Consider the following 23344-nt stretch of genomic DNA (forward strand, 5'->3'; position numbering starts at 1 on the left):
TGTGGGGAGCGTTCTGGCGCACTATGGCTGCCATCGCATCATCCAGGTGGGGCTGCACACTGGTGGTGGTGGAGGGGATCCCCATTACCTGTAAAGCGCTTTGAGTGGAGTGTCCAGAAAAGCGCTATATAAGTGTAAGCAATTATTATTATTATTATTATTATTATTATTATTATTATTATTATTATTTACAACCCAACAAATTAAGTCAGCGCAGGACAATACCTTGGACCGTAATGGGGCTTACTCCAATGCTATTTAAAACATGAGGGCTAGTGTTACCTTTTAATTTAATACAGAGAAGTAATAATAACGGGCGCACCTGATCCTGAGCTCCTTCAGCCGGCCTCCCCTGTTCCAGGTGTACCCCACTCTGTACTGGACCCTGCGGGCCCCCGGGGGCCGGGCACTGCCAAGCACGCCGCCAGTCAGAGGGCACCGCTGAGCCCGGGCTGCCTGGACGCCACTGAAACAACACAGACCAGAGGGGCGCAGAGGAACACATCAGTGCCTCACGTGCAGCCCTGCTAGGACTCTCGAGGAGATACACAGGCTCAACAGCACAAAAAGAAGCCAGCAGCCATATCACCCTGCTACTCACAACTGGCAGCCCCACTGAAGCCCAGCAGGGTGAGCCTGGCCAGTACCTGGATGGGAGACTCCTGGGAAAGCTAAGGCTGCTGCTGGAAGAGGTGTTAGTGGGGTCAGCAGGGGGCGCTCACCCTGTGGTCTGTGAGGATCCTATTGCCCCAGTATGGTGATGGGGGCTCTATACTGTAAGAAGACACCGTCCTTCAGGTGAGACATAAAAACCGAGGTCCTGACTCTCTGTGGTCATTAAAAATCTCACAGTGTTTCTCGAAAAGAGTAGGGGTGTAACCCCGGTATCCTGGCCCCATTTCCGCCTGGCTTTACCAGTCATGGCCTCCTAACAATCCCCCTCTCTGAACTGGCTTCATCACTCTGCTCTCCTCCCCACTGAGAGCTGGTGTGTGGGGAGAGGACTGGTGCATCATCCAGGTGGGGGCTGCACACTGGTGCTGGTGGAGGGGATCCCCATTACCTGTAAAGCGCTTTGAGTGGAGTGTCCAGAAAAGAGCTATAGAAGTGTAAGCAATTATTATTATTATTATTATTATTAATAATAATAATAATAATAATAATAATAATAATAATAATAATAATATAATGAACCCCACCACGCTGGTCCATCAGTCGTTGACTCCAGAAGGAGCAACACTACTCAAACCACAGCAGGGACCCAGGCTGTATCTGAGAGCGCGAGCGAGCGAGAGCTTCACCTGCCCCGGCCTCTCTCCGAGCGGACCCTCCTGGGCTCGGACCCCAGCCGCGGCGGGCCCCCCTGCATCTTCGCGGTCGGCACGGCGCGGCAGCCGAAGGCGGGGCTCCTAGACGAAGCTGATTCGCGCACAGGACAGCTGAGGCAGGGAGAGAGGAGAGAGGAGAGAGGAGAGAGGAGAGAGGAGAGAGGAGAGAGGAGAGAGGAGAGAGGAGAGAGGAGAGAGGAGAGAGGAGAGAGGAGAGAGGAGAGAGGAGAGAGGACTCAGTCTGTGTTGCATTTGAAATGGCCTGCTCTGCTCCTGACATCCAGACATCAGTCCAGCTGCAGCCTGGTTCAAGTCTTTCTGATTACACAGACAGCAATATAAGAAACAACTGAAAGGAGAAGAAAAACAATGAACTAACGTTTGAATGAACTAACCTCTCTCTAGGGGCGGAGCGGTGGCTCTGTGGCTCAGGACCTGCGCCTGTGGCTGGAAGGTTGCTGGTTGGTATCCTGCGACTGACAGAGGAATCCTTCTCTTTTCAGCAGGGAATAAACCTGTACTTGAGCCCTTGCAGCCTACACATGCTGACACAGCTCCCTACTTGAACTTCTGAAACCTGCTGCCAAATTTCTCATCCTTTTTTAAGAACACAGCCTACAGATTAGGGGTATTGCTTAAATTCTCTGTTCAGTCATGAGCGTGACTCAGCCAGGCTCCTCTGACTGCTGCAGGAGCCCGTCACCTCGTCAGTGAGGCCACGACAGAGCTGATCTCCCCCGCCGTGAGCAACAGGCCTGAAGAAAGGCCACACAAAGGAACCTTATCCAGAGAGAGGCCTCGGTCTCATCGGGGACTTGGAGGCTGGATTGAGTCACCTCAGACAGACTCATCAGGAGGGAGTCAGGGCCTCTTCAGTGAGGACCAGAGGTCAAGGGTCGCTGACCATGACGGTGTCGGAGAGTGTGGCACCGAGGGGCCGGACGACACACTGACTGTGGTGCACAACGGCCCAAAACTTATTCCACGTCGAAAGGAGAAGAGACGCAACGTTTCGCCCGTGGCGACACCTGAAGAAGGCTCCACAGCCGAAACGTTGTGCCTCTTTTTCCCTCCCCCGCGGGGAATAAACCTTTACCTGTTCTCTTGCAGCCTGAGCGTGCTGACACGGCCCCCCGCTCGAACTCAGTCAGCGGAGAGTCCGAGCGTGAGGGTCAGGGCAGGAGAGTCCAGCCACTACAGACCGACAGACGTCAACACCCCTGACCAGTGATTTCACCTGCGCCAGCTCTGTTCAAGACAATTTCAGTGTGCCTGCTAGAAAACTATGACGTCACTCTCCTCAGATTAGCTTGGTGCGAGATCACACCCCTGTCCAGGAGACCCGGAGTCACGGCTCCCTGAGCTGATGGACGGGGGGCCGAGTGTGGGGGCCGGGGCAGGAGAGTCCAGTCGCTACAGGGCCGCACTGCTAGGGCCTGAGGACAGCCTGACCGCAGGGCACCACCCTGATCGGGGCCGGGACACGAGGTGACCGCCAGCCGGACAGCACCTGTCCTCACCCAGCTCGTGAGAGACGAGGAGGGGGCAGCCGGCTGCACTGGGGGCCCCCTGCCTGCCAGTGGGGCGAGCTGGGCTGACCGGTGTTCGGGCTGCAGGGGACAGCGGGACAGGAGCCCGCAGAGCTGCTCCTCTGTCTCTGCCCTGCGGCGGCTGGTGACCACACTCCCTGACCAGTCCAGCTGAATCGCCCTGAACGACATGGTCAGCATCACGAGTGTCCCCGCGTCAGCTCTGCGGCGTCAAACGGAAGGGCTGCACACAAGCCGTTTCTCTGAAGGAACTTTATGTTTTAGTCAGAAGAGATGAGCTTCTGTTTGGACAGTCCAGTGCCTGGAGAGCAGGTGGCACTGTACTGTGCACCCTCTGAAAGCAGCGCTGTCCCACTCTGGGAGGAATGCGGGCTAGAGCAACGGCCAAGCGTCTTGTCAATTCTGCCGGCTCTGCGTGGTGAAGGAAGCCGAGGCCAGAGGGGGTGTGCGAGACGACTGCAGCCGCCTGCAGAGCGCGGGCAGCGGCCGGACCGCGGAGCTCACCTCGCCTGGCGTCTGAGCGAACCGGCCGAACCCCCCTGCCCGCCGGGCTCGGCGACGGACACGAACCTCTCGAATCCACTCGACTGTGTAGCGGTTTCCCCTCCGCGGTTCCGCTGCTCGCAGCGCGTCTGTGTCTCTGAGCGCCTCCTGTCCCGCCGGCCCGCTCGCTGGCGGCGCCGCGCTCCCACAATGCACCGGCTGCCCCGGTTGCCATGGCACCCCGACGCCGAGCAGCTGCGTGTCTGGCTCGCTGGCGCCCCCTAGTGCACGGAGGGGGCGGGCGCGACCGCTCTCCCTTCAATATCGGCAGCCCACCACCCAAACAAGCGCTTTCTTGTTCAGTAAAACGTGCACAGCGCTAGCAAGGCTCTTTTCCTGATGTCCTGTAAACTGGGGTTCGAATTCAGCGCGCAGGGCTTTCGTTCCTGTTGAATTTCTGGACGAGCAGGACAGTACCGGTGGAATGAAATGACTGCATTTTTGCGGCCTTTATTTATTCGTGTTGACCAACTACCTTATTCTTTAAGCATCCCTTATGTGCTGGCTGTAAACAAAACTGACTTCGGTCTTGGGTGCATAGTTCACCCCGGGCAGGGATTTCTCTGCGTCTTGGACACACTACAAACTCACAGGCAGGGGCGATACAAATATACTATATATATATTACACATCTTTACCGTACAGAGTACGCCTATAAACTAGGTAAATTGTTCAGCATTCAGAATGCCTGAGTTCTGCTCTCCCTCTGCCATTCGTGGACAGCAATAGTTTTCACTGCAGCCTTTTTCTAATCTGTTACCGGTCAGGGAATATCAGTGGAATTGTTTTGCTTAACATAAACAGGTACGTCAAAAGAATATGCAGTAAACTCTAAGCACTTCAAAGTTTAAAACTGCAGGGTGTATCAGACCGAATCAAATCACTTGACAATGGTATTAGAGAAGATGCGGTATAAGATTTGTTTTTTTTAAACACTTGATGACGCGAAACACATTCTCCTTCCTTTAACGTCTTGCCCACGCCCCCCGCACGTCGCGCGCAGCTCGCCAGTCTCAGCCTCGGGCTCGCGGCGCTCCTGCGCTGTGATTGGCCAGGGAGCAGCTTAGGCGCCCTCGCCGTTCGCCTGCGGGGTCCTACAAATGGCGACCTTAAAAAATCCTCCGTCCCCTCGTTAGCAAAACCAAGCAGCGAAGGAGGTGGAGTATTTTGCAAGTCTGCGCTGGAGAGAGGCTTCAGCTTCAACATCTGAGCGAGATTGTAGCCGACAGTGGTGTCAGGCGGAGGTTGAGCTGTATATAATCCCCGCGAAGACCCCCCCCCTCGCTGTGCAGTGAGCTGCTGGGAGAGGATCTCGCTGCGGCGGAGAGGCGGACCGGAGAGCGGAGAGAAGCCCCGAGGTAAAGTTGGACACTGAGGCGGGCGGCGGGGCCACCATCGCCGGCTTGGGCTCCGACAGCACAGCCGGGCGGACAATAAGCCTTCCGTCGGTCGCTCTTTGTTGCGGGGAGGAGATATCACGAGTCGGTGGTGGGGTGGCGGGTTTTTCTTCGCCTATTCCAATCTTTTAAAAGCTTTGTTTTCGTGCCGGCGTAGAGAGCGCGGCTCTTAGGCTGCTTTCTGCTTTTGTGGCTGAGTCGCGTCTGCCGGTCGCGTCTGCATCCAGTCCCGTGAAAAAGCCGCTCTCTTCTCGGAGTAAGACCGCGGCAAGGGGAGAGACCGCACTCCGGTCCCGGGTAAGACGGGTCGAACTCGTTTTGTCATGAGCTGACCGCTTCTCGGCGGCGTCCGGCGTCGAGAAACTGTAGCAGACTAAAGCCGAACTCCGGGTCCTGCTGCTCCGGTCGGGTTCGGAGCCCAAAGCGACACGCAGCTCTGGCGACAAAAGGTGCAACGTTTGAGTATTGAAGCCGCAGGAGGACGTCTGCTGTCTAGGGCAGTTCACCGATTTTCTCTCAAACTGCTGCAGTCGCCGGAGGTAACGGGAGAAAAGTTTGAGAGTTGAGACCAGGCCCGGGCACCCCGTTTGCTCGTTTAGCCGGAGCTCTCGGCATTATTGAGCCAAGTTCGTCTTTCGGACAGTCTTGCACGGCCGACACGACGGGCAGCTTTCATTACTTTGGCCGGGCTTTGGCGAGACCGCCGGGCTGGTGGAGCCGGCAGCCAGCCGGATGAGCCGGGTTAAGTGTTTAAAATCTCCCGTCGCAACGCCGAAAGCACCTGCGGCTGGAAGTTGATCTGTTATGACGAGAATTCAACGATCCAAGAGACTGACCGTGAATTTACAAAAAAAAAACAACAAAATCCAGGTGTGGAGGTTTCAAGCCGCCGTCCACACCTGTGAGCTGCCCGAAGCGGGCCGGGTCTCGGTGCGGGCGGCCGGTGACGCGCAGCGGACGTGCCCGCCTCCTCCCTCGGTACCAGCGCAGGGCGGCTGATCGGACTGGTAGCCGGACCCCCGGCATCAGACTGCTGGGCACTGAGGGGTCTCGTCTAGTTCCCGTCTAAAACCCGCCAAGTGGGATTTCAAAACAGATTCCGGTCGGGTTCTTAAAGTTTGCTTGATGTGATGGCTTGGGACCGCTTTGCTGTGAGCTCTACAGGTTGTCTTCCTGGGGCCTGGATAAACTGCTGCACTGTGAAGGCGTGATCCGCTACTTGACAAAGCGGTTTTGAACGGATTTAAGACGGTTCCTGGCGCCGTGCGCTTGCTCTCTGCTCGAGGGAGAGTAACCGACGAGTGTTCTGGATTGAGGTCCGATTTAAATCCAGCAAGGTTCCGTCGACCCATCCGCTTCCTAACGGCTTCATGAAGTGCAGGGTCACGGGGGCGCTGGAGTCTATCCCGGCAAGCAGCGAGGCAGGGTACACGCCGGGCGGCACGCGCAGACCGCAGCAGGGCCGGTTTCTCCCAGGAGACGCGTACTGGCAGGGAGACCGGAGCACCCGGAGGGAACCCATACGAATGCAGGGAGGGGGGGCATGCAGACTCCACACAGACGGCACCCCAGGTCTGGAGTTGTACTCGCCGCCCCCGTGCTGTGCCACAGTGCTGCCCGGCAGTGTGTTTGCAGCCCTGGAGCGTGGGTGTGTGCGCGTTTGGGGCCGCCGAAGGAGGTGGATATAGAAATGTCCTGCGTCAGGCGGAGGACATGGTGAGCGATGAGCAGAACGTTCCCCCCCGCCCCCGGACGTGAGCGTATGCGCTTGTTTATCTGTCCTGTGAAAGTGACATCAGAAAGCTGAGGGCTGTTTTCTGACTCGGGCAGGTGCTTGGAACTGAGAGTCATGGAAAAGGCAGCAAACCCCGAGGCTCCAGAGGGCGGTGGCCCGCTGGCCGCCATGCCCAGGGGTTCGGAGAGGACGTCGCCTTACAGATACACTAAGGTAGGTTGGCAACGCCGGGCAGGGGCCGGCGTCGGGCGTCGCTTCCTCGCCAGCTTCTCAAAACGTTCTCTCGTCTGGCTCTCCTTGGGGCGGCCGCCTGCCTCGGGCAGGGTTCGAAAGCTGCCCCCGAGCTCGACGAGATGGCTGTTCGGGGAAGAAACTGGCCCTCTGAGCTCGGGCTTGTGGGCCCGCTGTACACTGAGCGGGTGTTGCTCCAGTAAACGGGCCCGGGCTGCAGGTCCGTGTCATTCATTTAGTCAAAAACCATCGCGCCCTCAATTCATTCTTTACTTCAACCTGAGCTCAAGCATTGACTTGTGCTTGGGTGTTGCGGCTTATTCAAAAGGGGTCTTCAAGTTGGAGTTGTTTTGATCAGGTCTCATGTCCCCAAGGGTGCCGTCACAAGCCGGACTAGTACAGGAACCTGGGTAAAAGTGTATTTGTGTTAAATCGGAATTGTAAGGCGCTCTGGCTCTGCTGTCGCAGGAGGAGCTCTTGGAGATGAAGGAGTATCCCTGCTCCAACGAGAGACCTGAATGCCTCCTGGAGAAGTACGACAGGTACTGCCCCTCGCCGTCCGTCCGTCCTCAGCTGCCTGCGGGCTGGTCTGGGTAGTCTTAACAGTTAGACCCGTGGTTTACTGGGGGCAGAAACAGGAGCCTGCCTCCCAGCACTAGATCTGTGACTTGCAGCGACGGTTCTGGGTCTGTTCTCAGTCGACTTGTTCCGCCCCGGTGAGTGGTTACATTAAGAGCTGAGGGATGCGCACCTCTGGGCTGGCCAAAACGAGCTCGAAACCCCCCCTCTTTCCTTCCCGTGCTAGCGATGGCGTGTGGGACCCCGAAAAGTGGCATGCATCCCTGTACCCCAGCTCGGAGCGCAGCTCGCCGGTTGAGGGGTACAGGAAGGATTACCCCGGAGACGACCGGGTCCCCCTGAAGCGCAGGATGGCAGGTGAGGGAGGAGCCCCGAGGGTGGGTGGGTGTGTGTATGTGTGTGTGAGAGATGGACGGTTTCCTCTTCTCCCCCCCCGAGTCGTCTCTCCTCACCCCCCCGTGTGCTGCAGATCCCCGGGACAGGCTGAAGGAGGAGGACCTGGATGTGGTGCTCAGCCCGCAGAGGCGCAGCTTCGGCGGGGGCTGCCAGGGCACGGCGGCGCTGGGGCCCCAGGCGCGGAGGGCCGTCTCCCCCCTGGAGAACAAGGAGAACGAGAGCCTGCGGCTGGGGGCGGCGCGGCGCATCGGCAGCGGCCGCATCATGGCGGCGCGCGGCTTCGAGCGGGAGGCGCGCGGCGAGAAGGAGGCCCGGGAGAGGGACTTCAAGGACAAGAGATTCAGGGTGAGCGCAGCGCCCCCTCTGCTCCGGCGGGCCGAGTCTCGTTGTGACTAGGCGAACTGGGAACGGGGGTGGCACTGCGGCCTCACGGGGCTGGGTAGGGGTGTTTGTAGGGGTGTACTCCCACAGTCCAAAAACATACCGTGGTTTAAATAGCCTCGGGGACCGCCCGCCCCGGTGCGAGTCCGCGTGTGCCCCGTGATGGACTGGCGTCCCTCCCACGGTGTGCCCTGCCTTGTGTCGTCGCTTGCCGGGACAGGCTCCGGCTCTGCCGCGACCCGGAATTGGAAGAAGTGGGTAGGAGATGGATGGGTGGAAGCTGGAAACATGTTCCTCGAGTGACACTGCTGCCCCCTGGGAGTCTGGTCTGAGGCTCAGGCACGCTGTGCTCTCCCGTCACTCAGTGGTGTGCTGGTGTGAGTGGGCCGTGCAGTCCAGCAGCGGTACAGCAGCTGAGCTCCCCACCCCAGTGTGACCACAGTTCTCCCAGCTGCAGTGACGTGCGTCTTGACGTGGCACAGTCTTGCCCAGATCTTGAGAGACCCCCCCCAGGCTGTACTGTAAGGAGGCTCATCCAGACGGCGAGAGACCACCACCGCGATCTTCTCCCCTTCCTGAGCTAATCCCAGTGGGGGAGAGGACAGAGGTACGGTCGCAGAGAGTCTCACGCTCCGGCGGTGTCCTGTCTCTGCCTGCCCAGAGGGATTTCGGTGACAAGCGGGTCTTCAGCGAGAGGAGACGAAACGACTCGTACACCGAGGAGGAGCCCGAGTGGTTTTCGGCGGGCCCCACGAGCCAGTCCGAGACCATCGAGCTCATCGGGTTCGACGACAAGGTACTGGAGGAGGAGAAGAGGCGGAGCAAGCGCTCCAGGAAGCGCTCGGAGTCCGTCAAGGAAGGCAAGTACCAGGGCGGGGCGGGGGGCTTGTTCTGAAACAGCTCAAGACAGCGCAACCCCCCCACCACCTTAATATGTCAACTACTTTCTGTGCAACTGCTTTATATCTCAGGATTTACAGTGCCGTGAAAAAGTAAGTACGCCCCATGTGTTTTTCAACATATTTGCACGTGTGGATATTTGATCTTCATTTCGACGATATTGATAGATAAAGGTGGTCTAATTTAACAGGTAACGATGAAAATTATTCCTTGCAATCATTTATTCAACAAAAGTCAGAAATGCAGTTGTCTGCTATAGAAAAAGTAAGTACACCCAATGGCTTCAATAGCTGGTTTTGCCCCCTTTGGCTGGAATCACTTTTTGTAGGTGTTTTTTGTATTTGTCCATCAGTCTCCTACACCGACTTGAAGACATTTTTGCCCACTCCTCCTTACAGAGCTCCTTGAACTGAGTGATGTTTGAGGGCTTTCTTGCATGTACTGCCAGTTTCAAGTCCCCCCCCCCAAGCATTTCTGTGGGGTTAAGATCAGGGCTTTGACTTGGCCATTCTTTTGTGGTTTTGCTTGAGTGTTTTGGGTCATTGTCTTGTTGCAAGGTCCACTTACGGTTCAGCTTCAGCTTTTTGACAGATGGCCTCAAATGCTCCTCAAGTAGGAGAAAAGTTGGGCGGTGCAGGATCTGTGGCTGGGAGGTTGCTGGTTCGAATCCCGCAGCCGGCAGAGAAATCCTACTCCGTTGGGCCCCTGAGCAAGGCCCTTCACCCCGACTGCTCCAGGGGTGCTGTACAATGGCTGACCCTGCGCTCTGACCCTGCCCTCTGACCCCAAGCTTCTCTCTCCCTGTCTGTGTATCTCATGGGGAGCAAGCTGGGGTCTGTGAAAAGACACATTCCTTATTCAAGGAATTGTATAGGGCTAATAAAAGTGAACTTAATTACTCTCCGGTACAATGTGGAATTCATGGTTGACTCTATGATGGCAAGCTGGCCAGGCCCTGAGGCAGGAAAGCAGCCCCAAACCATAATGCTTCCACCACCATGCTTTACAGTTGGTATGACGTTCTTTTAGTCAAAGGCAGTTTTTGGTTTTTGCCGAGCATGACATCTGGCATTGTGGCCAAACAGCTCTACCTTTGTCTCATCTGTCCAGAGCACATTGTTCCAATAGTCCTGATCTTCACCTAGGTGTTGTCTGGCAAACGTCAGTGCATATATATGTTCTTTTTTTGAGAGCAGAGGCTTCTTCCTTCTTGACCTCGCATGTAGAGCAAAGTTGTGCAGTTGACTGAGGCAAGACTTGCCTGTAAATCCCTTGCTGTTATCCTGGGGTTCTTGGAGGCTTCCTGCAGGATCTTTCGGTCAGCTCTGCAGGTGAATTTGGTGGGACTACCTGGCCTGGATAGCTTGCCAGTGGTTCAAAAGTTCCTCCATTTGTAGATCGTTCAGGCAGTGAAGTGATTGACTGCAAACTGCTGGGAAATGGCTTTTAAACCCTTCCCAGACTCATAGGCATCAGCAATCTTTCTTCTGAGGACCTCGGAGAGCTCTTTTGATCTTGGCATGATGTAGCCACACACCTCCATTGCAAAGACCAAACCAGACCACAGGTTTCTGATGTTTATATAAGGCAGTGCCCTCCACGTTACTCTAATGTTCTAATCATTTGCACCTGATCCTAATTTTAGGCATTTGATGCGATGATAAAGGTCAGGGTGTGTAACTTTTTTTTCCACACAAGGAAATTGCATTTCTGTTGGTTTTTAAATAGTACAAATGGGTGCAAAATGTGTCTTTTCAGTGTTATGTTTTAAGATTAGATCACCTTTATTGTTGAAATGCTGGTCAAATATCCTTTTGTCCAAAAATATAAAAAAAGACCAAGCTTTTCCTGTCACTTACTCTTTCACCCCACTGTATGTGTTCAGTATTTGTCTTGAGTGTAATGTTTTATACTCAAGTGTTTAGTACTTGAGCTGAAAGCGGCGGTCCCTGAGGGGGCGCCGCTGGCCTGCTGCAGCGGCCCTGGGGCTCAGCCTGCGCCTGTCCCCGTCTCCCCAGCGGTGGAGTGCAACGGCGGGCTGGCGGAGGAGCCCGAGGCGGAGGTCTGTGTGGACCTGGCGGCGGACCAGGAAGTCCCGCGCCGCGTGGTTCTGGCGGAGCCCGGCCCCGGCGACTTCGACTTCAACGAGTTCTTCGACCCGGAGAACACCGTGCCGGGCCTGGCCTCGGTAAGGGGGTGGGGGAGCACTGCATGTTGGGGTCGTGGGGCTGCCGCTGTGTCTGGTCAGCCAGGGTGGGACCCCCCAGCTGCTGAGGGGTAACGCACAGATTTCTCCAGCAGCAGGTGTGCTGAAAGGGGAGACTAAACGCATATGGACCCTGCAGGACTGTCTGGTACAGTCTAATCGGTCCAGAGACGCTGGTCTGGGAGAACTACTCCGTCTTTTCGTTTTTTTTGAGAAACTTTAAAAAACAGAGGCATGAATTAGCCTTTCTCCATCTGTGAAGCTGGTCTTCCTTCACTGTCCATTTCCTTGTGAGCTACCTCTAAAGTCTGACTCTCTCCTGCTCTGCTCAGACGGGGGGCTGGGGTCTCCCTCCTGCCTGTGTGGAGGTCTGCTCAGCAGCAGTTCAGTGGCTGGGACGCCAAGACTTCCGCACAGGACTCTGCTGTCCTGGGACAGTGGGGGGGCTCACAGCCGCAGCAGGGCTGCACGTCGGGGTGCTTGCGGGGCCTCTGGGTGGTCACTGGGTTGTGGGGGATCATGGGACGGTGCCGCTCACCCTGGGTCACCCTGGTGGCGCTGGCCCCCTGCCCAGCAGTTGGTGCTCGCTCGTGACCGCTGATCACGTGCCTGTAGCTCTTCACACCTGCGACTGTGCCTGCAGCTTGTGTTGGGGCCCGGTGTGGCCGGGGCTGCTGTGCAGGGGGCGCTCACCTTCACGCCTGTCTGCCCTCCTTCCGTTGGGCAATCTCGACTCCTGCGATGTTCTCAAACGGCGGCACTTTTCCCAGAGTATGCGTAAGGCCCAGAGACGCTCCAGGAGCGCGTTGGTTCCTGAGCGCAGCAGGACTGCAGCTTGTTCAGTTCCCCTCGTGGGAAGGGAAGTTCTGGGGGTGGGTGGTGGGACTCGGGTCGTCCGTTTTATTTATGGGGGTGGGCAGTGGCTGTTGCATTTTGCCTTTTCTGACAAATTTATGCCCATCACTGGTTACCGCCGCTCCGCGTGTGCTCGTGGCTCTGGTTAGGCCTGGTGTTGTGTGTTTTTTTTTTTCCCAAATGATTCATCCAACCTGATGTAAAGCCATGTTCTCCCTCTGTGTGAAATGCAAGACCCTTCTAGAGATGTCGTCATGGGTGAACTGCGTTGACTGTGTGTAACTGTACTGTCTGTCCTCTGGTTTAATGGGTGGACATTGCACAGAGCCCTGCCACATTAAAATGAGCAGCCCTGGATCCAGAACACTGAGCACAGGACAGTGCAGGCCCAAGCACGACTGCACCTGTTCATTTTCCCAAGGGGCAGCAAGGGCCTGATGCAGGGTGGGTGTAGGATAAGGGGTCAGTTCCATGTGTTTTTGCGGTACTTGGTGCTCAGTTTAATAGTGTCGCTCTGGGGCACAGGAGCTGTGCTGTTAGCTGCATTTATCAACATGGAGGTCGTTAACCTCTGGTTGTAGAGCTGCAGAACTGTTCCTGGAGAGATGACCGAGTAGAAACCGGTGGCAGCAGCCAGGAGTCCCTTTCTGATGTTTCTCCAGGTCCCAGAGTGGCTTAACCCTCCTCTTCTTTCCTGAAGCTGCCGATTTAAACAACCGGATGAAATTCTCAGATCCGCTCCAGACTAGCTGGCTGGCCTGAGCAGCCTCCTCTCACCTTTACCCGTTCTTGTGCTCTTGATCTCAGCTGACCCACATGACCTCGGCACCGCTGTCGGGTCTCCTGCACGGCAGGGCGCGTTGTTGGTCCGTTCGCATGCGGCACGCGTCTCCGCTGTTTGTGTGATGAGCGCTGATCTGACAGCAGGCCCCACGTTCGGGGTCGGAGATCAGAGCTGGGGGCAATTCAGCCCGGTGAGGCCGTGTTGAAACGAGTGCTGTGCTGGTGTCTTACTGCTGTTCTGTGTGTCGCTGAGGCTCACAGCGGCGTGGCAGGGAAGCGGGATGGGTGGCGTGGCAGGGCCGAAGGGGGGGATCCCGGGGGTCCTGCTCTGTTGTGCGCAGAGGGAAGATTGGCTCCAGTTGACAAGGTTTCAAACTGTCAGACGGGGTGTTAGAATTCCCCTTCCCCTCTCCCCACCCCCAACCCTCTCCTGTCGGGCAGAAGACTTGGTTTTCTGTTCACGTAAGTGCCTTATCCTTCTGCTCTTTGGACACTTTCCTGCCGAGGCCCAGCTGCCTGGTTTTTGTTGACCGTTTTCTTTCGTCTCCCTCCCGAAGATGATCGAGGACGTGCTGGGGGAACGGCCGGTGCTGGCCAGCCGGTTCAGCCGCTGGTTCTCCAGTAACGTCAGCCCGTCCGGCAGCCGGTCCAGCAGCCTGCGCTCCACCCCGCACGAGGAGCTGGAGAGGCTGGCAGGTGAGGCTTTGCCGTTTCTGCGTGGTGCTGGCCGGGGCGAGGCTCCGCTTTGTCCAGCGCAGCTCCTGGATGCAGTGAAGGTAACGTGGAGTTGGCGTCTGTAGTGTAGGAAGGCAGCGGATGGAGGAGTAAGCGGCGTGGCAGGGAAGCGGGATGGGTGGCGTGGCAGGGCCGAAGGGGGGGATCCCGGGGGTCCTGCTCTGTTGTGCGCAGAGGGAAGATGCCACCTGCTTTGGTGGCAGGGTGTCTGAAGGGCGCCTGTGTCTGCCTGCGGCAGGTCTGGAGCAGCGGTGCATCTCCCCCAGCCTGGCCCACTACTTCGCCCCCATCCAGTCGGCGGAGGAGAAGAAGGAGAAGGACAAGGTGGATATCCTGGAGCTGCTGCAGAAGGCCAGGATCGACCTGAAGCCCCTGCTGTCCAGCCTGTCCGCCAACAAGGAGAGGCTACGGGAGAGCTGTGAGTCTGGAAAGGAATACAGCATTGTCACTGTTCTGTTCATCCGGTTTCCTGAAACAAATGTATCTTTCTAGCCCTTTGATTGGTTAAGATCTGTTTTACTGATGGGTGGCACAGAGGCACGGTGTTGAGCACTGCTGCCTCACACCACTAGAGCCCTGGGTTCAGTTTCTGGGGTGCTGTCTGTGGAGTTTTTGTGTTCTCCCCGTGTTTGTAAGGGTTTCCTCGGGGTGTTCTGGTGTCCTCCCACCAGAGAACCATTCTGGGAAAAAGTGGCCCTGGTGTCTGTCTCTGCCCTGCAATGGACTGGTGTCCTGTCCAGGGTGTGCCCTGCCATGTGCCTGTTGCTTGCTGGGATAGGCTCCAGCTCCTCGGTGACCCAGAACTGGAAGAAGGGATTGGACGGATGTTTCACTCATCCCTCCATGGTTGTGCCCACAAGCCTCTCTGCTCTGCTCGGTGCGTTCAGCCTGCTGTAAGGCCGCTGCCTGTCCCTGTCGCCCCCAGCTCACTCTGGCGTGGTGCTGTCTCTGGAGGAGGTGGAGGTGGGCCTGAAGGGCCTGAAGGTGGAGGGCGAGAGGCCGGGGGCCGGGACGCCCTTCATGGCCGAGCACCTGGAAGAGGCGCTCGCGGGCGGCACCAGCTCCGGGCCCCGACCCGGGCCCCCGCGGCCCAAGGATGGCGACATGTCGGCTTTCAACAAGCTGGTCAGCACCATGAAGGCAAGTGGCACGCTGCCCACCCAACCCAAAGCCAACGTAAGTCTCCGCACCTCTCCACCGGCCTAGCCCGCGGGCGTTGTGGTGTGCATGTGGCTTTTGTGCCTGAAGCGCTGAGGCACGGTGGGACAGTATTCTCAGGTAACGTAGTAAAAGTAGGTCAAGACCGCAGGCTTGCTTGCATGTACACTGCTGCACTTCTTGTGCAAAGGGTGGTGGGAGTGTGGAACAAGCTACCCAGCCATGATGGAGCGGACACCCTGGCTTCTTTCAAGAAAAGGCTGGATGAGGTCCTCCTGACCACCAGTGGTGGACACATGGTCATTCAGGCCTGAGCTCTTTTTAAGTTAAGTTGTCCCTTGTTTGCAAAATAATGGGGAGTCGCATTTAACAAACTGGTTTCATCCCTTTTGCAGATGAGGAACGATTTAATTCTATCCTACTGCACAGCAGGAACAACAGAGCCTTCAAACCGGGGCACAGTTCTAAGATTCATTAAAAAGAGGCCGGATCAGGGTTGGAGAAGCAGTTTTTTGCTGGGGAGTTGTTCAGACTGAAGTGCTGCTTTGCTTCGGATTTAAATTGTGGGCTTTAGGCATCGTTTTCTTGGTCTCTGTGTGTCACAATCTTCTCATTGGCTTGAAATGCCCGAGATCCTGGTGTGACCCAAGTGCTGTGCAGTGGGAATCGTGTTCTCAAGATGTTCTCTGGCTGTAACGAAGTGGTGGGCATAACTTTGTACTTCCTCTGGCATTTCCAGTGTAGAGAAACTGCACACACTTCCTCCCAAGCTGTGATGGGGATTTAACAGATTTTCAGCGCGAGAGTCTTTCTTAAGCGTTGTCGTTTCCTGATAAGTCTGAGCAGACTTGTGTGAGGCGGGCGTCTCCGCGGTGCGGTTTAGAGGGCCCTGCGCTTGCGGCTGCAGTCCTGCTGTCTGCGCGGTGTCTGGCTCCCCGTCGTGGCTCAGCCCCGTCGTGGCTCAGCCCCGTCGTGGCTCAGCCCCGTCGTGGCTCAGCCCCGTCGTGGCTCAGCCCCGTCGTGGCTCAGCCCCGGCGTCTGCGCTGGCGTCTGCGCTGGCGTGCTGGGAGACTGGGTTACGCGCCCTTTTTGTTTAATTTCCCCTCACCCCTCCGTTCCAGCAAACCCTGGACAGCCAGTTCGTCCCCTCCACAGAGCTGCCGCCCCAGAAGAACATCCTGCAGGTCAGTCTGGGGGAACTGGCGCTACGCTGGTTTTCTTACTCCAGGAAAGACACCATTATTTTCATTAAAAGCCTGTTTTGTCATTAAAATGCCTTTATAATTAACAAAAGTGAGAAAGTGTGCCTACATTGCATCCATCTTCCTTTTCATGGCCCGTCTGTCATCATTGGCTTTAGCTGCTCCCTTTGACTGTGTTTCTTTGTTTTATCTTCCATCTCTGGGAAACACTGTTCCATCACTGGGCTGTTAATCCTTCATTGTCTTTCCCTGTTGATTTGGGTCTGTGTCCTCCCTCCCTCTCTCTCCAGGAGATCCTGGGCCCCCAGGTGCCCCCGCCACCTGGCTCCCCGAGTCTCCTGGGCGGCTTGCTGGGGCAGCGGGGCCCCTCCCCGCCCCTGTTCCGCCCGGGCGCCCCGTCCCCGGACTACTTCCCCCTGCGCGTGCAGCCCCCGGCAGGTGAGCACTCCAGCGGATCTCCGGCAGCTCCGGAGGCCAGGAGCCGTCGGGATCGGTTGGCGTATGTCCCCGTCTGAGCGAGGAGCCAGCAGGGGGCCCTGCTTCTCCGCAGGTCTAGGAGGAGCTCGAACCTGTGTCCCAGGGTGCCGGAGTTCTGTAAAGCTAGCAGTGATGAGGATCCAGCTCCAGCTTTAGTAATGCGTGGTGTTGTTGGTGGGGAAGGCGGGCTTTTCACCCTTTGCTGTGTTTTGACGTTCCAGGATTCCCGGCCGGAGCACAGCCCCTGCTGGCGGACTCGTTCCCGGAGGTGCACAGACCCCTGAGCCCCAGGGCTCCCCAGCAGGTCAGACACCCCTCTCCTCCTCGATCATCGCACCCGCGGGCCCTGTGGGGTTCTGGGCGGCTCGGCAGCTGCTTCTCGGCTGGTCGCCCAGAAGTCCTTGGGGTCTTGGCCCACAAGCACCAGGAATCCCCGATACGTTCGTCTGCTCTATCTAATAAAAGAGGGGTAGCTGGCGGCTGCGAGGTGCTCCTCGGGTGGGGGTGGGGGTGGGGGTGCAGCCCATTCCGAGAGCGGCGCAGGTGGATCGGAGGGCTGTGCGCTGACGCTCGTGCTGCGTGGGCCTGTTCCCTCACAGATGAGCTCGCTGGGGCTGGACCAGGCGACGCTGGAGGCTCTGGCGTACCAGCAGGACCTGGCTCTCCAGGCGCGGCAGCTGTACCAGCAGGGATTCGGGAAGTTACCGCAGGACAAGTGCCGAGAGTCCTACCGCAGCAGGTACTGCGCCAGCCTCGGGCATCTGTGTGCTGGGCCGGGCCAGCCCTCAGCGGCAGGGAGCGCTTCCTTGAGTACAGCAGGCCTCTTCCAGAGAGAGAACCTTTTCCCAAGTGATGGTTGAGCCGGTTGTAGATGCTGCAGGCCTTATAAAGCGCCTTTTCCAAACCCAATAATGCTGTACATAATGATAAAAAGATGGGGGGAAAAAGTACAATAGATTGGAAGAGAGAAAACAAGAATGTATGGGGAATCGGATGTAGTCCCAGGTAAAAAGGTGGGTTTTGAGTTTGGGTGTGAAAAGCTGAAGAATCTCTCTCGTAGAGTTTCAAGAAGAGCATTCCATAACAAAGGAGCAGTAACAACAGAAAGGTTACAGTTAATGAGCTTTGGTCATGATCAGTGAATTGATCCCAGGATCTTGCCCAGCCACTTCCTGAGCTCTCCCAGGTACTGCAATGGGAGCAGCAGGCTGCTTGTTCACCTCTCCCACTTCTCTTCTGCTCGTTACTGTTCCGTGCCCCGAGGTGGTTGTTTGAGCTCGAGTGACTCGTGCAAGACCACACTTCGGCGCGTGTGCGGGACTTTCTCGGCTGACGGTTCGTATCTCCTCTGGCTCTGCAGGCAGCCCAGGATGACCCGATCCCCAGGGCCCGGTGTGCACCGCGCCAGCAGCAGCTCGCCGGGCAGCACCGTGACCAGCATGGTGAGTCTGATGCTGACGGGAGGGGCAAAGGGTCCGCAGGGGCAGAACAAAACCCTCCCCGTCTCACACCTTCAATTCAATTCAACTTTATTGTCATTAGACTTACACAGGTGCATAGTATAATGAAAAGTGTTTCTCATTAGTCACTCAGGTGCAGTATATAAATAGGACAGAAGATAAGACAATAGACAGTTACACAATAGCAATAACAGTAACATGTAATAACATAAGTAACATGTAATCAAATAATCAAAACTGTGCAAAATTCCACAAACAGAAAATTTAACAGGACAAAAACAGTGCAAGGTAATTCTTGGAACAGTGCAAAAAAAAATAGTATGGTTAAAAATAGTATGGTTAATTAAATATTATGCCTGTTACAGTTTTACTGGGCTATCGAGGGGACAGTACAATTTTGGCTTACGTGTGTGTGGTGGTGTAGGAGTACAGTGGTTGTGGGTACAGGAGGATGTTAGGAGAGATCATAATAAGGTGGGAGGGAGTGGGGGCGTCGCCAACTTGACAGCTCTGGGGAAGAAGCTATTTTGGAGTCTAGTTGTGTGCGACTGGAGTGACCGTTTCTGTTCTGCAACCCCTCGGCCTGCCGGTGTCCAGCTGTCGCCGTCCTTCACGCCAACCTCCGTCATCCGCAAGATGTACGAGAGCAAGGAGAAGAGCAAGGAGGAGTCGGGGCCCAGCCGGCCGGAGAGCAAGGAGGACGGCGCCCTCTCGCAGGAAGGTAGGTGCCCCAGGCCTTCCCCAGGGGGGCTGGCGCCAAGCACGCGTCCGCCGGGCCTAGTCCTGGAGACCTGAGGGTGGGTTGAGTGGCCTTCCAAAGGTATGGCTGGTTTGCGTTGACGTTCCTCCTTTAGGCTTTGTGATGAATTTTGGGGAAACGTGGATGCTTCTGCGTCGGTTCTCCTGAAACGTTGAATGGTGCCGTCTCCCTGAAGGTGCTGAAGCACTCTGCTGGGATCCCCTCTTGGGTGGGGCTGTGCAGGGGGCCTCGACGTCGGTGCCGTCCGTCCGATCAGGCCTTCTCCCGTTTCTTCTCTCCCGCAGATGGCAGCACCTCCCCCAGCTCGTTCCTGGACGGCGCCGAGCGCAGCGGCTCCCCCGGCGGCGGCGGCCTCAAGCCCGCGGGCTTCGCGCGCTCCGCCTGCTCCACGCCCGTGTCCAGCCAGGCCCGCGCCGCCAAGGAGACGGAGCGCCCCGCCCGGCCCGCCGGCCGCCGGACCCCCACGCTCGTGTCCCCGGGGCCCGGGGGCTCGCCCTTCCCCCGCCCGCTGTGCCCCATGCCCATGCTGTCCCACGTGCCCCTGGTGCGGCCCCCTCCGCCGCAGCTGCACCCCAGCGTGGTGCAGAGGATGCTGGCGCAGGGCGTGCAGCCCCACCAGCTGCCCCCGGCCCTGCTGCAGGCAGGTCAGTACCGCCCCCTGCTGCCCCGCGACAGCGGGCGGTGGAGTTCCCACTGCTTCTGAATTTCTGAGCTCCGGGTGGTAAAAACCGCTTCTGTGCCCAAGAGAGCAGGCTGGTTTGCAGGATCTGAGAGAAGGCTGAAACATTTCGACTTCCTTCCAGCGGAAGCAGGGAAACGGGCTCCCCTAGTTCCTCTCCCGGCTGTCAGTTATTCCCCCCGGGGATCTGATGCACGGGCTGGGAGGGCCGTCGAGTCCGGCTGCTCTGCAGTGGGATTTGAACTTGAGCACAGCTCCCCCTGCATTACTCCTCCGTCATTCATTCGGGGCGGAGCAGTGGCTCTGTGGCTGAGGATCTGTGCCTGTGGCTGGGAGGTTGCCAGTTCAAATCCCGCGGCCGGCAGAGGAATCCTATTCCATTGGGCCCCTGAGCAAGGCCCTTCACCCCAACTGCTCCAGGGGCGCTGTACAATGGCTGACCCTGCGCTCTGACCCCAGGCTTCTCTCTGTGTCTGTGTCTCCATGGAGAAAAGCTGGGGTCTGCGAAAAGACGAATTCCTAATGCAAGAAATTGTATAGGGCTAATAAAGAAACATTATTAACATTATTACATTATTATTATTATTCATCGAGCTGCGTCTCACTGCTCCTCTCCTTCCTCTTGCCGACAGGCATATTTCCCCCTGGCGTCGACCTGTCCCAGCTGCACGGCCTGCCCGCTCCTCTCCTGGGGCAGCCCTTCTACCCGCTGGGGGTGGCAGGACACCCCCTGCTGCCCCCCCGCGCCGGCACCCCCTTGCACCTGGCCGTCCTGCAGCAGCAGCTTCAGCAGCAGCAGAGATCAGGTGAGCGAGGCGGTCCTGGGTCCCGGCGCCCAGGGGAGACCGCGCTGGCGCAGCGGTGAGGTCACGCGCGCTGGCGGCGTTCAGCGCGTGGGGGTTTCCTCTGTGAGGACCTAGAGGAAACGGGAGTGTGCTGTTACAGGGAGGGCGGACTGGCAGAGAGGCTGGCTCCAGCCTGGCAGCAGCTCATTCCTCCAGCTCTAGAGGTTCAGTGCAGCATTGATCTGTAAGGAGACTTGTCTGGTGTGGTCGTCCCACCAGCATTGGAAAAGCTGAGCAAAGGGCCCTGTTTGTAACCGTGAGATGCTTGGATTGTGGATTGCTTTTTCTTTATTTAACTGTACCCCAGTCCTTGTTCAATGGCAGTAGCTCGGGGCAGTGGGTGTGGGTGGGAGGCTCTGGTCAAAGGCTCTCCTGGTTGGAGTCCTGGGGGGTTTCTGCCGGAGCCAGTGCCAGGTCTCCTGTCTGCTATCTGAGGACGAGGAACTGACGGCCGCCCTCTGCTTCTCCCTCCCCCCCACCAGGGCACGCGCCCGGCCCCCAGCTCCCCGGCAGCCTGCCACAGAGCAGCGCCCCGCACCGGACCAACCCACCCCCGCGGAGGGGGGGCAGCCCCCCCGCCGGCCTGGCCAAGTGGTTCGGCTCGGACGTGCTGCAGCAGCCCCTGCCCTCGATGCCGGCGAAGGTGATCAGCGTGGACGAGCTGGAGTTCCGGCAGTGAGGCGCGGCCCGGCCCGGAGCTCGCTGCCGGGTTTTCTTTTTCTCTCGGGTGGAAGAAATGTGAATTTTTTTTTTTTAGCCTTTTGCGAGCGACGGAGCTCTTCAATGTGATGCGAGTCTTCGTCGCGAACTGTTGGGGGACTGGAGGAGCCCTGCAGGAGTAAGACAGGGGAAATAAGTCCTGGAAGAGGGAGGTACTGGGGTCTCGATTTTGCTTTCCTTCCAGCTCTTATTTCCTGTGTTTCCTAGTGTATCCGGTATGTCGTTTCTTTTCTTTGTGTTTTGCAGTAAATATGAAGAAGAATGTATAGGCCCAGACTGTACAGACAATGGGTGTAAATTAACCTTTTTTCATCCTGTACATAAACACATCTTTCTTTGTATGGGGAAAGGTCAATCTGCTGTATATACCGTTAGTGTTTGGTGAATGCCTCATTACAAGCCAAGTATGCGTGAAGATTTTTGTTTCGGACAGTGTCAAATCCAGCCCAGTATGGATCCTGTAGTCTTTTTTTTTCCCCCTTTCCTCTCCTGATAGAAATGGTTAACTGCACTGAGAGAGAGAAAACTCCACTTTATGGCGCATTCGTTTTGTACATAGTTCAATTTCTTGTCAATTTAATTTCCCTTCTCTGCCCCTCATCCCCCACCCCTCCCACGACTGCACCTCCTCCTGAAATTCACTTTTGGGAAAAGTTTTGGGGGCAGAGAATCCTTTCTGTGCAGAATCGATCTGTTTTCTCTTGGCATCATGTGGGTGAAACCTGGGCCTCATTGCTCTGCAGATTAATCCACTCCACAGCGAACCAGCTGCAGGCTCGTGTATCGGCGCCAACACCACTTCTGGGTCCTGCAAAGCTTCTGTACCTTTTCGGCTGAGTGTTCATAGAGGAGCTTGTGAACTTTGATTTTTGTTGCTTTTCTGCTTTGTCGGTACTGCTTGTGCGACCGCCCTGCTGTACAGGTGGAGTTGTGTTCTGGAGTGGCTAGACTGCTGTGCACTGGGAATCTTGAGTTTCCCTAATAAATTATAGCATTGTAATTTGAAGAGCTGTCCCAAGTTTTATTTCCTGTTCTTTAAAAAAAAAAAGTGATTCTTGGCTTAAGATCCGAATGGTGTTTTTTGTGGTCGTGCCTTTTCTCTGTGGCTGAGGCGTTTTTATTTTATTTTTATAATTTAAACCCCCCTACCCCACCTCTTCCCCCTCACTGAGAAACCACTGCTCTGTAATGTCCAGGTGCGTTTGGCTCGGGGAGTGGGGGAAGGGGAATTGTTTAAATATATATCCAAGTGCTATTGAATATAAAGCACAAAATTAATAAAAATGTTCAATAAAAATCACTCACTAAAAACTGGGCTGGAGTGTTTTTCTTCCCCTCTAAGGCAGTCTGCGCCACAGGCGCTGTAGTTAATGACTCTCCTCTCAGCTGTAGAAGGAAGGAGAGATTCAATTCAAGGTGCTTTATTAGCATGACCGATGGGTACAATCAGTGTTGCCAAAGCAAATAAAAATAAAATGAACATGGAACAAAACGCAAAATAAAATCTACAGACATTTACAACCGAGACATATAAAATATTGACATATACTGTAGACAGATGGAGCATTATTGGGAGACAGACTCACTGTTCCTCAGGCCGTGACAGGAGATCACATACTGGGCTGCCAGATCAACTGAGTTCCCTCCTCCCTCTCCCAGTAGGATTGGGACCTGTTGTGGTTTTGGCAGGTGTGGGAACTCTGGGATTAGATTTCTGAATTTCGGGAAGAATGTTTCTCTAATCCCAGAGTATCTGTCACAGTGCAGTAGGAAGTGCACCTCTGTCTCTATTTCTCCCCGCTGGCAGTGGGAGCACAGCCTGTCCTCTCTGGGCAGCCAGGTCTGCCTGAGTCGCCCAGTTTCTATGGCCAGGCTGTGGGCACTGAGCCTGTGCTTCGTCAGGGTCTGTTTCTGTTTGTTATTTTTTATTTTGGTCAAATATTCAGCTAGTGTGTATTGTCTGTTTAGGGTTCTGTAGCATTCCAGTTTATGTTGTGTTTGTGTGTGTGTGTCCCAGTGTGTGAGATATTGCTGTTTGATCTGTGCTGTGATGTGGTTGAGTCTGAGTTGTGGTGCTCTAGCAGTGCTGTCCTGAGGCTGGTTAGTGTCGGTGTGGCTCAGGTCAGTGAGCCTCAGGACCAGCTGGCTCAGGGGGCTCTGTTTTGGGCTCAGCTCTTGGCTCAGCAGGGCTTTGTGGTGGTAGGAATTTTGGTCACTGTTTTTTAGGTGTAGCCAATACTTTAATATTCTTTTCTGTATGTTTATCAATAGTGGGTACTGGCCTAATTCGGCCCTGCACCCGTTGTTAGGAGTTTTTCTCTGCACATGGAGGATGTTTCTACAGATCTCCATGTGCAGAGTTTCTGTGGGGTGTTTGTCCCATTGGGTGTACTCATGGTCTGTCAGGGGACCCCACACTTCACT

The 23344-nt window shown here is 56.2% G+C and overlaps 2 protein-coding genes across 10 annotated transcripts in view; one reads left to right on the forward strand and one right to left on the reverse strand.

Moving 5' to 3' along the window:
* The window catches only part of sfi1 (SFI1 centrin binding protein), a 41861-nt gene extending 37423 nt beyond the window's left edge, over nucleotides 1-4438 (reverse strand). For 3 of the 5 annotated variants that reach the window (XM_088617877.1, XM_088617876.1, XM_088617873.1), the window contains exons 1-3: nucleotides 3383-4438; nucleotides 1302-1439; nucleotides 323-466 (exon numbers count right to left, since the gene is read on the reverse strand). In XM_088617877.1, coding sequence (XP_088474003.1) covers nucleotides 323-466; nucleotides 1302-1369 — 212 coding nt within the window. In that variant the 5' untranslated portion in view covers nucleotides 1370-1439; nucleotides 3383-4438. Of the gene's footprint in view, nucleotides 1-322; nucleotides 467-1301; nucleotides 1440-1723; nucleotides 1805-3382 lie in introns of all 5 variants that reach the window. The other 2 variants (XM_088617874.1, XM_088617875.1) reach the window with 2 other exon arrangements.
* A 201-nt stretch (nucleotides 4439-4639) lies between these two features.
* Nucleotides 4640-22231, forward strand: eif4enif1 (eukaryotic translation initiation factor 4E nuclear import factor 1). Of its 5 annotated transcripts, XM_088617883.1 has the most exons (20): nucleotides 6022-6534; nucleotides 6649-6766; nucleotides 7253-7326; nucleotides 7590-7720; nucleotides 7833-8104; nucleotides 8802-9000; nucleotides 11059-11228; nucleotides 13442-13580; nucleotides 13858-14037; nucleotides 14545-14795; nucleotides 15899-15961; nucleotides 16270-16417; nucleotides 16678-16760; nucleotides 17056-17195; nucleotides 17817-17898; nucleotides 18514-18637; nucleotides 18961-19320; nucleotides 19988-20161; nucleotides 20683-20843; nucleotides 20958-22231. In XM_088617883.1, the coding sequence occupies exons 1-20, from the start codon at nucleotides 6362-6364 to the stop codon at nucleotides 21054-21056; spliced, it is 3141 nt and encodes a 1046-aa protein (XP_088474009.1). In that variant the 5' UTR covers nucleotides 6022-6361; the 3' UTR covers nucleotides 21057-22231. The 5 variants fall into 5 exon arrangements, with proteins under 5 accessions (XP_088474006.1, XP_088474007.1, XP_088474009.1 ...); XM_088617880.1 differs by lacking the exon at nucleotides 6022-6534 and adding an exon at nucleotides 4640-4779 and having other exon boundaries at nucleotides 20683-21025; XM_088617881.1 differs by lacking the exon at nucleotides 6022-6534 and adding an exon at nucleotides 4981-5115 and having other exon boundaries at nucleotides 20683-21025.
* Nucleotides 22232-23344: the final 1113 nt, after the last annotated feature.

The sequence above is a fragment of the Lepisosteus platostomus genome, chromosome 24 (genome assembly GCF_059453375.1).
Source record: "Lepisosteus platostomus isolate fLepPlt1 chromosome 24, fLepPlt1.hap1, whole genome shotgun sequence".
Taxonomy (NCBI): Eukaryota; Metazoa; Chordata; class Actinopteri; order Semionotiformes; family Lepisosteidae; genus Lepisosteus; species Lepisosteus platostomus.